Source organism: Salvelinus fontinalis, chromosome 40 (assembly GCF_029448725.1).
Source record: "Salvelinus fontinalis isolate EN_2023a chromosome 40, ASM2944872v1, whole genome shotgun sequence".
NCBI lineage: Eukaryota > Metazoa > Chordata > Actinopteri > Salmoniformes > Salmonidae > Salvelinus > Salvelinus fontinalis.
This window is the reverse complement of record NC_074704.1, coordinates 16825097-16838783: the sequence shown is the minus strand read 5'-3', so window position 1 is coordinate 16838783 and position 13687 is coordinate 16825097. Positions and strand designations below refer to the sequence as shown.

Here is a 13687-nt window from a genome sequence, read left to right as displayed (position 1 = left end):
TATTGTACAAAAATGGGGGGAATTTTATTCACTTAAAAACAAAAACAGGCACAGCATCGGTCTGAGCAAACTCACACACACAAAATATTGACACAAATAACAGACCATATACAATGTAAAGTCACAATATCAAGGACAATAGTGATGATAATCGCCAAGGCAAAAATGTTACGGCACAGGACAATTTGGTGGTAAGAGTTGTTACTGTGTTACAACAAAACACACAGACAAGGGCTGAAGAACTACCAATTCGCAAGAAAAGTTGATCACCCCAGTCCTTTTACCAGCCGCTAAGGGGCTTAAATGATTGAATATGCGTTGAATTCTAAAGTGCATTCACTGACTGGCATTGAGCTAGGGTTAACTCAGTGTTTCCCCTCTTAATGACTCAAACTACTCAGCGCCCAGTTTATTAGGTACACACCCCCGTTCACAAAAATGGTTCGCTCCTACAGACAGTGAGTCACGTGGCCGTGGCTTGCTATAAAAAGCAGGCAGACAGGCATCAAGGCATTCAGTTACCAGTCGATTGAACGTTAGAATGAGAAAAACGAGTGACCTATGCAACTTTGAGCGTGTTATGATCGCTGGTGCCAGGCGAGCAGGTTCCAGTATCTCAGAAACGGTCAGCCTAATGGGCATTTCACTCACGACAGTGTCTAGGGTTTACGGAAAATGGCGCGACAAACAAAAAACATCCAGTTAGCGGTCATCCTGTGGGTGAAAACAGCTTGTTAATGAGAGAGGTCGAAGGAGAATGGCAAGAATCGTGCAAGCTAACAGTAGGCCCACAAACGGGCAAATAACATCGGGAAACGGCATTTCAGAATGCACAACTCATCTATCCATGTCAAGGAAGAGCTACTGCAGCAGACCACACCGGGTTCCACTCCTATCAGTTATAAACAAGCGGTTCCAGTGGGCACGTGATCGCCAACACTGGACAATTGAGGAGTGGAAAAACATTGCCTGGTATGACGAAACCCGGTTCCTGTTCATTCATGCTGATGGCAGAGTCAAGATTTGGCGTAAGCAGCATGAGTCCATTGCCCCATCCAGGCTGGTGGCGGTGGTGTCATGGTGTGGGTAAAGTTTTACTGGCGCACGTTAGGTCCCTTGACACCAATTGAGCAACGTTTCCATGCCCCAAATAATTCAGTCTGTTCTGGAAGCAAAGGGGGTCCGACTCGGTACTAGATGGATGTACCTAATAAACTGGCCACTGAGTGTATATTGAAGCTGTGTTATGTCCTTTTTCATGTGTGTGCGTAAAAAGCAAAAACAGTTGGCAAACAGTGATTGTAGTGATGGTATTGAGTGAGTAGCCCTGTGCTACTAGTGCACCAATATAGAATGAAGGATTTAAATCAGTTTCTCTCAGCCATCTCTGGTCCTAGAAGCTTCAATAGGGCTCTCTACAGGCTCTATACACTGACTATTCCAAACATTAAGAGCACCCTCCTAATACTGAGTTGCGCTCACTCAGTGTATATTTTGAATCTGTACAATACTTTTCAAGATAAACACATCTCTTAGAAACTGACATGTCATGGGGTTTTATTTTTGAACATGGCACACTGGACACTGTGGGTTAAAAAATATACACGTGTATGGGCTTCCAAAAACGAACTACTCAAAATACTGAATACATAAGCCTATTAATTTATTAAACTAATAACAGAGACAATCCAGGACCATGGCTGTGCATCACTGATATGGATTCCTATATTTAGCTGGGTAGTGTACATTAGTGCACACCGTCGCAAAATGTTTTGCATTGAAAAACAAACACATTTTACGTTTCGTATAGGACAAGATCAGCTAGTCCCTCCGGTTTGCTTTCTTTTTGTGCCTACTGAATCTGGCCCATGTAATACAGTGATGCTGAAGCTGCATGTTCATGATCGCGATGTTGTCTCACAATGCTACAGCCCAAAGGGGGCCAGAGTTGCATTGTCTGGGTTCCAATGGCATTGACTAGAGCCAATTATCCATCTATGACTCTGGGATTGACTATCATTACTGGTTAAGATAAAGCACATCCGGTCTACAACACTGCAACCAGAATGGAATGCACTAGAAATGTTATCCCAGTTTAATTGGGTATAGAGAACACCTACTGTACACTATTTTCATATGGCTAAGTATGCCAATGCCAAGTTGCTAGTATCTAATTGTGCAGTTGCAGTATAGAAAATATCAGCCTAGTCTTTTGCTACAATGCACAGCAATATTGTCTTGATTGTCCAAGCTAGTAATAAATGTTTTAGTCAGTCAGTCAATAAATAAATATCGTATTTCCTTCAGTCAGTCGACAGGTCACAATAATCACTGTGCTGATAACGTAGTCTGCCGGTCATTTGTAAATATGTTGCATGGTTATGGCACTGGGTTGCTTTGTCCAGTCCACTACACTTTTAGCCAGCGGATAACCTCTTGCTGAGGTAACTAAATCAAAGCTGCCGTTTCGTCTTGGGAGTGGGAGTGTTAGAGACACCTAGATGTTAGTCAGTCATTCACAGTCATAGACAGTGACAGTGGGTGACAGTTGGCGACAGTCTCTTGTCACTGGAGTGGTATCCAGAGGTAAACCATAGAAGTCAGTCTGAGAGGGTCTCCCCCATAAAAATAGATCACTCTCTATGGTCTCCCCAGTCTGAGAGGGTCTCCCCCATAGAAATATAATTAAATAGATCCCTATGGTCTCCCCCATAGAAATAGATAGTTCTCTATGGTCTCCCCAGTCAGAGGGTCTCCCCCATAAAAATAGATCACTCTCTATGGTCTCCCCAGTCTGAGAGGGTCTCCCCCATAGAAATATAATTAAATAGATCCCTATGGTCTCCCCCATAGAAACAGATAGTTCTCTATGGTCTCCACACTCAGAGGGGGATGAGTTCAGTTCTCAGCAGTAAGGGAATGTTATTTAAGGTCAGGGTTGACAATGTAAGGACATACAAACATTCACAATAACTCTCTCATAAACATCAACATGTAGAACACACACACCTTTCCCTCTTCCGTGCCACCGACACCCACCTCTTTGGCTTTCCCAAGCTAGTTGCAGTGATAAACAGTCCCTACACCTCCTCTCTCTCCCTCCTTCTCATCCTCCTCACTTTTCATCCCCTTCAAACTGCTGCTTTGTATAAAAACAAGTCCCCACGTCATTCTTCCTTTTTCAGTTCCTCCCTGTCTCCTCTCCTCAGGACTTGAGTCCCATGCGGGCCATCAGTTGTTCGTAGACGGTCCAGGCCATGGCTGCCATCAGAGTCCTCCTCAAAGAGCGAGGCACAGCACCACGGAAGAAACCCCTCAGACCATGCTCCTGAAGGAGAGAGAAGAGGAGAGTTCAATCACTGTTCAGTTGGTAAATACAATAGTGTGTGCAAGAAGATGTTCAGTCGCCTTTGGAGGAACATTTACGTTCAATAAGAAGTGCTTAAAATCCATAGCTATATCTCAAGGATTAAAATACGCTCAGAATGGGAAAAATTCGAAGACCAAGAATGGTACCTTACACACAGGAAATTAATCACGTACTATATATTTTCATTAAGATTCAGGCCTCACCGTGTAGATGTAGCGAATGGCGTCCTTGGTTGTCCAGTGGGAGGGGCTGACCTGGATGTGAGTCTTGACCACGTCAGCTGGCTGGGTGACCACAGAGGCCAGGACTCCGGCCATCACCCCACAGCCAAAGTTCCCCAACGGGGCATAGGGCGACGAGCTCACCTCTGAGGGAAGAGACCGCACAGAGAATGTCAGACCTACCCAGGCACTAATAGAAAATATGTCCTTATTCTGGATTACTCTTAATTCAGTGCAAGCATACCCCAGATGGCGTTTAATAGCTTTTTACACTAACAGACGCCAATGTAAAGAAATCTTTCTGAAGTAACACACTTGACTATTCAGTGTGTCGGTGTGAAATGTTGTGGTCTCTCCCTCTTCCCCTCCTCTCACATAGACAACTGTATCCTCAGGGTAGACAAGTGTGTTTCTCTTACCCGGTGGCAGGGACCTCTTGGCCTGGCTGTAGAACATGACGTAGATGCCAGAGAAGGGGGCGTCTCGGAGCAGTGTGGCCGTCAGCCCGGAGAACAGAGCCCTGGGCCCCTCCGTCTCACACACGCTCTTCAGAGCTCCCAGGACGCTCACGTAGTTGTACCGTCCGCTCTGCGAAACACACACAGTAATACACCCCATTATACACTACATCCGCAAGTAGATCACGTAGTTGTACCGTCCGCTCTGCGAAACACACACAGTAATACACCACATTATACACTACATCCACAGTAGATCACGTAGTTGTACCGTCCACTCTGGAATACCTACAGATTACCACGAGGGTTGGGGTCGGTTCCATTTCAATTGACTGAATTGAAATGGAATTGACCCCAATGCTGAATACAGAGGAGGCTGCTGAGGGGAGGACGGCTCATAATAATGACCGGAAATGGAGTCAATGGAATGGTATCAAACACACGGTTTTCATCGGTTTGATACCTTCCCATTCACTCCATTCCAGCCATTATTATGAGCCGTCCTCCCCTCAGCAGCCTCCACTGACTGAATACTTACTCAACACACAACAACTAGCAACATTTAAACACGAAACCAGATAGATATCCACCACCACTGGAAACCAACGGAGCGCCATTAATACACAGATGACACATCGTAGTCATACAGATGAAGAAACTAGCAGGCGACATAGTTCCATTAAACATTTGACACATCCTCTATGCACAGCTAGATGCTCGGTCCTTATAAAACAAACACGACAGCATTTATTCAAATGCAGATAGAAGCGTTTAGTTCCCAAGGCAATCAGCTCTCCCGTCAGATAACCTCTCTCTCCCCTCTCTTTTCCCTTTATCTCCCCCCTCTCTCTCTGCGGTAGCAGGCTGCTAATTCTACCATCATCCTCCCTCTAATTCTACCTTCCATCTCCAGCCCACAGACACCAGAAATATCCCAGCCTATCTGCTAGTGCTTGTTCTATGCTATTACTGAACCACCAACTCCTCCCCTTCCTCCTTTGTTAACTTCCTGACTTCATTCTTTCTTTCCTGTCTCACACACATTCTGATTCTGAATCATTCCTCATCTTAATTCATACATCCTTCCACCCCTTTTACCCCATCCATTCATGCCCTAATCCATCCTAAATATACATGGCTGTAGCAACCATCACCTCATCCTTGCTCCTCTCCCTCCACCCCCTCCTCTCCATTCAACACCATTCCCTCAGTCTTTTTCCATCCTTACAGCTGTAACAACCTCTCGCCCACTCAACCATGCCTTAATCCCAGCTCTTTCCCCTCTGCATCGCTCCATCTTTTATTGTAGTCCATCCCCATTCACAACACCGAGAAGAAGCTCTCACCTCGAAGCGTGTCTTGATGACGGTGACAGGCAGCATGCAGACCCCAGCCACAGCCCTGGCCCCGGCCCCCAGCAGCACAGCCTCCCCAGCGTTAGGGGCCCGGCCCTCCTGGAAGTAGTGCTGCTTCAGTGAGTAGAAGGTAGAGAAGTAGATCCCTACGCCTGGGATACAGCGCACAAACGACTGGGGAGAGAGAGAATGAGTGTGAGGAGAGAGTGTGTGAGGAGAGCGAGGGCGAGAGAGAGAGAGGTCAAGATTTAGATTGCTTCTACCTTCAAGAAGAATTCAGCTACAATGGCGAAGTGGATAAAGATGTCGGAATTCAGATATGACATCCACTGATTTTTTTTAAACGATGGAGAACGACATGGTTCAACTTTTTGGGGTTTTCAAATTGCCGCCGTCTTGGAGCGAGAATTGGAATCATGTACACTGTGCTAATGAGGACATGACAAAATAGTCAAGGAGAGCAATGTACAATTCGGTGAAATGCACAAACAAGGCATTTGTACATGGGTACATGGGGCCGCCATCTTTATGCACCTCTGCCATTGTTCACACAAAAGAAAACAGTTGTAAAAAAAAATAAAAAAATAGTCCTTTCATTTTGGAGACCGACGTGGTCTGGTTCTTAGAAAAAACATTCACTAAACCAAAAGTGATACACTAAGCCGGACTTTGTACACAGACTGTGTTAAAACAGGGAAAGTAAACCACAAGGCGAACAGGGAAGCCAGACTGCTTCGATTAGATTCTCACCGGTGACACTCCTTTCCACAGGCCCAGGAAGCTCTCTGTCCGAATGACCTGGACAAGTTCTGTCATCATCCCCACCTTAGGAGCTCTGAGACAGGAGATAAATACATGGTTAAACACAACATTCATTAAGATAAGAGAGTGGATACTTGAAAATAAGCAAAAGTCCACAAACACAGATTCACCTGTAGATATGTTCCCAACACGTCTTCGGGGGTCAATTCTAGTGAGGAGTTGTTAGCATGGAAGTGTGTCTAATTAGCATATATGGTTCAAATGAGGGGATTCAAACTGTCTGAAAGCTACTGAAGAGGGATTCTACACTGCAGTGTGTGTGTGTGTCTCTCTGTGTGTTTGTATCAGTGTTTATGCAAGTATACATGCACGTGTGTGTGTGTGTCTGGCTCTTTCTGTGTACGTGTGTCCCTACAGACTAGAGTTGGGATGATAAACCCAAAATTACCCACACCGGCACTTCGAACTCATACCGAAGCAATTTTGCCAATGTCTGTAATTTTCGGGGATTACACAATGTTCCTGTGTGCATTAAACAATGGCCTACGGAGCGGCACAGCATATATGAAAGCAAAAAGGCATAGAGAAAAGCATCACGCTGCCGGAGCTCAACACTTTCATCTATGCCGTTTCATTCGAGCCAATCAGAGCCGTGTTCTATCCCAAGCTTCCAACACCTGTTGTTGGCAGCTCACCCAAGTGATGTTGCGAGTAGCCTTGTTCAAATGAACGGAGACAAACAAACTGCCGTCCCAGAAATCCAAGAACAATCGCTGCCAAAGAAGGACGCTGTGTCGGTTGTTTGGGCCTATTTTGGTTTTCAACCTAGTGACATTGAGCAGAGTGAGGCGATGCGCTTGAACTGTCGCACAACTATAGCAACCACTCGAGGTAACACCAACAACTGTTTCCACCATTTGAAACACAGGCAGGTAATACAGCATGACGAATGCATGGCGAAGAAGAATTAGGTAGAGGCCAACAAGCGTCATGACTAGGGCTGTTATGAAATGTTGTCAGCAGTTGATTGTCATGCAAATAACTGCCTGACTAAAGGTAATTGACTGTTAATTAACATAAACGTGTTTAGCATTTCTGGCTACCACACATAGCCTACAAGCCACTGATGCAGACCTTTAGAACATCTACATTTTAAAAGTCCAATAAATCCATTTAATATTGCTTACAGCGTTACAATAAATCCATTATTTATTTTAGGCAGGTCTAAAGAAACATTATGATGTGAAGAAAATGTAGCCTGTTTAAGAAGAACAGAGTGACTTAAAGGGACAATGAAGCGCAGAGTACCGGCCATTAGCAGAAGCTAGCAAGTTTGGTAAGCTATCAGCGGCATCAGAGTGCAGTTTTGGAGCCTAGTTACCGTGAATCAACGGTCACGTGGAATTTGACTGCCGGTGTGGCGGTAATATGGTCACTAACAGCCCGAGTCATGACAAGAGCAGTGCCCAGGGACAACAATACGGAATCGGTTGCACACGCAACTTACTATGCAACACACGCTAACCGATGGAATGAAATGACACATGGCATAAAGTACCACATCGCAAAAGAAGATGGTTCACAATCTGGACAAGAAATACAAAATGTACGAGAAATGTCATGGCAAAATAGCATCGAGCTGAAACGAGTGCAGAGCACTATTTCGCAACAACAACCGCTATGTGATCCAGTAGGACGGTGAAGCCCTACATGTCATTGCCACTGCACTACATCGAAGCTGTGCAGCAGGTGCTTGTAGACTGCCTACTTTGCAGTCTAAAAGTCCATTGTGTTTGGAGCAAATAACATGCTGCAATTACCAAACACCAATAGACTAATGGAGTTTTAAATACATTTACATATAAAATCAGTCTCATGTCTTTATAAGAAATGAATGCAGAACTAAATGAATGTTTAAAATACAGGTATCTTTCTGTAGCAGCGTTACGTCATCTTTTAAACGCTGGATCACCTGGTTACCAAATAACTTAATAATAATATATTAGGGCCATTTCTTTGACACAGTACATAGGGTGCAAATGGAGAGTAACTGTGCACTTCCCCAAATAATAATTTAAATCGAGAAAAAAAAGAAAAGAAAAGTCAATTTATTGGCGATATGGATTTTTGTCCATATTGCCGAGCTCCACTACATACCCAGGCTTCATGTTGTTCTGCAGGGTCTGAAGGCGCGTCTTGACCAGGTCCAGAGGCTGGAAGAGCAGCGTGGAGCAGGTGCCGCTCAAGGAGCCACACATGAAGGCCTTGAGAGCTGGATGCGCCTGGGGGGGGTGGAAGAGGACGAGGGATAAGCACAGTTCCACATGTCGTGATATGTGTGACTGATGCTACATGCACGGGCATGCAGGAAGGCAATACAGCTTACAACGCACATTCTGTTTGTGAAAACACAAACGACGCCCTAAAAGGCTACGCACAGTACGGAAACATGTTCATGATGTATGCACAAGTACACGCAGATACAACAAATTGCAACGACAGCCACAGAACACAGGCGAGCGCCCAAACAACCAGTGGTGATGGAGATGCGTGCAGACAGTCGACACAAACAGAGGAGCTGTCACGGCGAATCACATGGAGACTCAGCGTTATCATTATTCACACGTCTGACGGACAAATACGGAGGGGGGATGTACACAGACAAATGCTAAATATAGCTAGAGATGGTGGGATAAATGGGACACACACTGATAAATACCAACACACACACAGGCGCACGTAAGTACATACATACACCATTGCACTGCACACTCCCCTTACCCATCTGGATAAAAGGAATGCATATGTGAGGATGCTGTTCATGGACTACAGCTCTGCCTTCAATACTATAGTGTCCTATAAGCTCATTACAAAGCTCACAACCTGGGTCTGAACTCCTCCCTATGCAACTGGGTCCTGGACTTCCTGAAGGGCCACCCCCAGGTGGTGAAGGTAGGCAACATTACGAGCTCGACACTGATTCTCAACACGGGGGCCCCACAAGGGTGCGTCCTCAGTCCCCTCCTGTATTCCCTGTATACCCACAACTGCATGGCCTCACACAGTTCCAACTCCATCAAGTTCGCTGACGACGCGACAGGAGTAGGCCTGATTACCAACAACGACGACGTGGCCTACAGGGAGGAGGTAGGCACTGACGGCGTGGTGCCAGGTAAGCAACCTCTCCCTCAACGTCAGCAAAACAAAGGAGCTGATGTGGACTTCAGGAGTAACCAGGCTGGACACATCCTCATCCACGGGGCCACCGTGGAGACGGACAATAACTTAAAATTCCTCTGTGTACAAGTCACACGGCCACCGTCACAGCAACTTCAGGATTCTGAAGAAATGTGGCCTCTCCCAGTGTTCTACAGGAGCACCATCGAGAGCATACCGTCGGACTGCATCACAACCTGGTAAGGCAACTCAACCGCCTCTGACCGTAATGCACTTCAGAGGGTGATATGTGCAGCCAAACGCACCACTGGGTGCACGCGGTCTGCCCTCCAGGACATCTACAACACCAGGTGTTGTCCTGCAACAGATGTTCACTGTACCATCCAATTACACCTGCAACACTGTACATGTGAATTTTAAACACTGAAACACAAACATATATACATACGCACACTCACAGATGACACACACACACAAAGACAGATGCTGACATGCGTATGATGCCTGATCTCAAATACTGTAATCATGGTGATTAACAATTATGTTTTTAAAGCATGTAGACACAAATGCACAGCAGCATAGCATGAAAACACATCCACACTGGCACTTGACAGTAACACACGCCACTGGCTATCCTCCCTACCTTTCCCAAGATGCTTGAGGGTTTGCCTCCTTGAGAATCCTGTTTCTGTTGCATGTCTCCCTCTTTCACCTCTCTCTCTCTGTGCTGCTGCTACGAACGGCATATTACAAAATAAGCCATCTCCATCTCTCACTTCCCTCTCAATCTAACACACAATGGTTTGCTGCTGCTACCTCTCTTCTCACCCCCACCCCAGCTTCATCCACATGCCTCTATTGGTCTCTCTCTCGCTCTCGTAGATTCGCACATACACACACATATACACAACAGAATTGTGATGCTCTCTCTCCTCCCCTCTAAATCGCTCTCTGACAAATTTTGTCTCTATGAAATGCGATGTATGAGTCATGCAGTGGCTGTGTCGCTGTGTGTGATTTAGATTGTGTGTGTCTGTCTTTCTGTGTGTGTGTGTGTGTGACACTAAATATGGGTCACTGAGAATTGGATGGTGGAGGGAGTCTGTTTATGCAAATGAATGTGTGACTTTCAGCCTGTGTGCACTACACTGTCTTCCCCAGGCCAGGATGACATAACCAATGTAAAATTAGTGTAGTAGAATATTACAATGTTTGCACAGAAAATACAACTTTCTCAGTCTATGGCAGCCTCCTTTACCCCGACGTCACAGGCTTAGTCACAATCCATAATCCTCAACATTACAAATTTTTTTCCTATTTTTCTAAAGAATGCTATGGCAACAATGACCAATGAGGGGCTGCCTGAAGAACATAAAAGAGTGTTGGGCCTCACCTCCATGCACTTTGGTAGATTCCAACTCCTTACTTCTGGAGAATATGGTCAAATCCTGCCCATGACACCAGATATTCAAACCAAATCTTTGCAGAAAACGAACTTACTTGAAAAACAGTGCAGATGCAAAGTTTGCAAACAGAATAACAGTTTGTGCCATTATTCTGTTACCAAACTTTGCATCTGCAATGTTCAAGTAAATGTGTTTGAGTAAAATGTTGTGGAATTTGTTAAAAGTAGTCCTTGTGTATTGAGATGTACGGTTTGTTTAACTTTGCAATCGTTGGTTTTTATTTGACATTTTAAAGCTGCAATATGCAACTTTTTGGGTGAAGACCAAATTCACAGAAATGTATTTATAGATCTGTCCTTCTCATTGAAAGTAAGTCTAAGAAGTAGATATGCTCTATGTGCCTTATTTCTATGCTTCCTGTTCCTAATTTTCGTTTTTGCGTCTTACTTTTGTACACCAACTACAAACATCAGATAAAATATTTATTTTTGGTTATGGAAAAAACATTTCACATCGGTTTATATGGTAAAAAATACAATTCCCTACACGTTTGTCATATAAACTGAAATTAAGCGAACTATTAGATTTTTAGCAACCAGGAAATGGCGGGACGTTTTCTGCATAGTGCGTCTTTAAAGTGAATATTCTGAGACTCAGTATCGCTGTCAGTCAGGTTAGTTCGCTTGTATAGAAACAAAGGCAATGCCCGTGGACTACATAGTGTTAATGTATACATTTGTAGCTAACGTTACTAAATTACCAGTGCCAACTCCATCGTTGATGCTGATGCAGTGGATGAATCCTGAAGGAGCGATTCGAGCGCCTCCTTCCCTTCTCTTGCCGTCTTGTCGCTCTTTGTTTACAGCCCCAACTATAGTGAGAGGGTGAATAACTATACCAATTACATACGCATGTCAACATGATGTAATGTTTTGCAAAGACTCGCTACAGCCATCAAACTATAAAAGGGCTACACCCTGTCCAGCTGAATACAGAAGTTAGCTAACCTTACCTCTTTTGCTATTGAAAAGGTGGTCAAATGTCATGCACACGGCACATAACATACCTTACCTGGCTTTGACGTTAGCTAGGGACCGATAACTTGATTCAGTGCAAAGACAGTCATTTTGCCGGTGACAGGCTACAAGAAACTGATCAGTCACCACATCAGATAGCGAACTGTTAGCTGAACTAAAAGCTAGCTAACTTGTAAGCGCGAACCTTTTGAGTAATACTATAATGGTGTTTAGCTAAAAGAAATACTCCGTTTAAGTTACTCGTTAGGTAGCTAGCAAACTGTCTCACCAAAATTAAGCTAGCTAGCTGTACTGCCTTTGCTAATGTAACGCGAGCAAAAGTAGTTGGCTGCCTTTGTACTAAAACGTTTGACTGCTCACAGATACCAAAGTGTAGCCATCTAGTAAGATAATTCACTATATTTAACACGTAGACCACTATGCAGTTGTTGCCATGCACCTTGTTTGTCGGCGTCGGTAACGTTAGTGCGAGATGCGCAATTTCCCCCACGTCGCACCAAGCCCCTCCTCTCTACCCGGTACCAGTCGGGGCCAACTGGTTGTGAACCGGTTTCATCTCGCTTTCCACTGCAAAATTTACAGTGGGAGAGAAGCATAGTCAATATTTCTACTTCTACTCCTTGAACCCTCTGGTGGTGTACTTGAGGACTGCATGTGTAAATACAGTAGCTAATTTGTGGTATCACTCCTTTGAATAAACCTATGTTCCGGTCGAATTTGACAGATTTACAATTTTCTCTGGAAAATGTAGTTAATTTAATATGATTGTCATAAGGTTCCATTACTTTATCTACACAGGGCATCTGAACGCACAAAATACATTTAGATGATTTATTACATTTTGGGTGTTTTATTTAACTTTTGTACAGCTGTGGTGTTCTTGGTCATTAGAAATGAATGGGTGAGACTACAATTAATGTATAAAACTGAGTTCAGGCACATGCCCCCACATGCCCATTCATCAGAGGGACACACTTCCTCACCCAGACCCACACATGCATGTGTTTAAGCACACATATGCACACCTCCCCTTTTTGGCTTCCATGGCAACCCCCACAGGAACCACACCTGTTGGCATGCTCACTATCGCAACAATGTTTCAATAATATATAGAACTTTTCTTGCAGCTCTGGTATATAAGGCTTTGCTCACAATTCGTTCTGTGGCAGCACAATGACCAAATGGTATACTGTATGTGAGGCTCTTGATGTCTTTGATCATGACACTGGTGAGGAGAAAGTCCTTGTTAAACTTTGACACAAAGTAGTCTGTGACAAATAGCACAATAAATTTCATCTGAGTATTTGTTATAGTCAAAATAATCCATACATTATGCTTTTACTCACAATCGAGTTATGAGCTCAGGTCAGTGAGGCCTAAAGGCCATAAATAGCAAATAGAAGTTCACAATAACTTAAGTTCATAAAAAGATTGCAATATGCATTATGGATTTATAATCCGCTATAATGGGGTGGGCATTTTGGACCGGGAACAGAATTAACATACGCAACAGGAGGGTTAAAGGATCATACCACCCCCCCCCCCCCCCACAATTTTTACCTAAAATGACATACAAATCTAACTGCCTGTAGCAAGGATATGCATACACTTCATACCATTTGAAAGGAAACACTTAAGTTTGTGGAAATGTGAAATTAATGTAGGAGAATAAGATATTAGATCTGGTAAAAGATTAAGAAAACACATGCATCCCCCAATCATCTTTGAAATGCAAGAGAAAGGCCATAATGTACTATTCCAGGTTAGGCGCAATTTAGATTTTCCACTAGATGGCAGCAGTGTGGCACAAATTTGACTGATTCAATGAACCATTGCATTTGTTAAACATGTATTAATACCGCCCAAATATGCTTAATTGGTTTAATACATTTTCAAGTTCA

At 44.1% G+C, this 13687-nt stretch overlaps 1 protein-coding gene across 5 annotated transcripts; it reads right to left on the bottom strand.

Moving 5' to 3' along the window:
• On the bottom strand, positions 1–12329 carry LOC129839817 (mitochondrial glycine transporter B-like). Of its 5 annotated transcripts, XM_055907471.1 has the most exons (10): positions 11821–12325; positions 11510–11620; positions 10737–10791; positions 9987–10076; positions 8324–8448; positions 6155–6239; positions 5396–5578; positions 4011–4179; positions 3574–3737; positions 1–3328 (listed from the first exon to the last, which is right to left on the bottom strand). In XM_055907471.1, the coding sequence occupies exons 3-10, from the start codon at positions 10740–10742 to the stop codon at positions 3206–3208; spliced, it is 945 nt and encodes a 314-aa protein (XP_055763446.1). In that variant the 5' UTR covers positions 10743–10791; positions 11510–11620; positions 11821–12325; the 3' UTR covers positions 1–3205. The 5 variants fall into 5 exon arrangements, with proteins under 5 accessions (XP_055763446.1, XP_055763445.1, XP_055763444.1 ...); XM_055907470.1 differs by lacking the exon at positions 10737–10791 and having other exon boundaries at positions 12226–12329; XM_055907469.1 differs by lacking the exon at positions 10737–10791 and having other exon boundaries at positions 11816–12324.
• Positions 12330–13687: the final 1358 nt, after the last annotated feature.

Bases quoted from the DNA above. Each gene is read 5' to 3' on its own strand.
- LOC129839817 (XM_055907470.1), bottom strand. The intron at 6,240-8,323 runs GTATGTAGTGGA...CTCCTGTCTCAG, and splicing joins CAGAACAACATGAAGCCTGG to AGCTCCTAAGGTGGGGATGA. The intron at 3,329-3,573 runs GTGAGGCCTGAA...TCTCTCCTTCAG, and splicing joins CCATTCGCTACATCTACACG to GAGCATGGTCTGAGGGGTTT.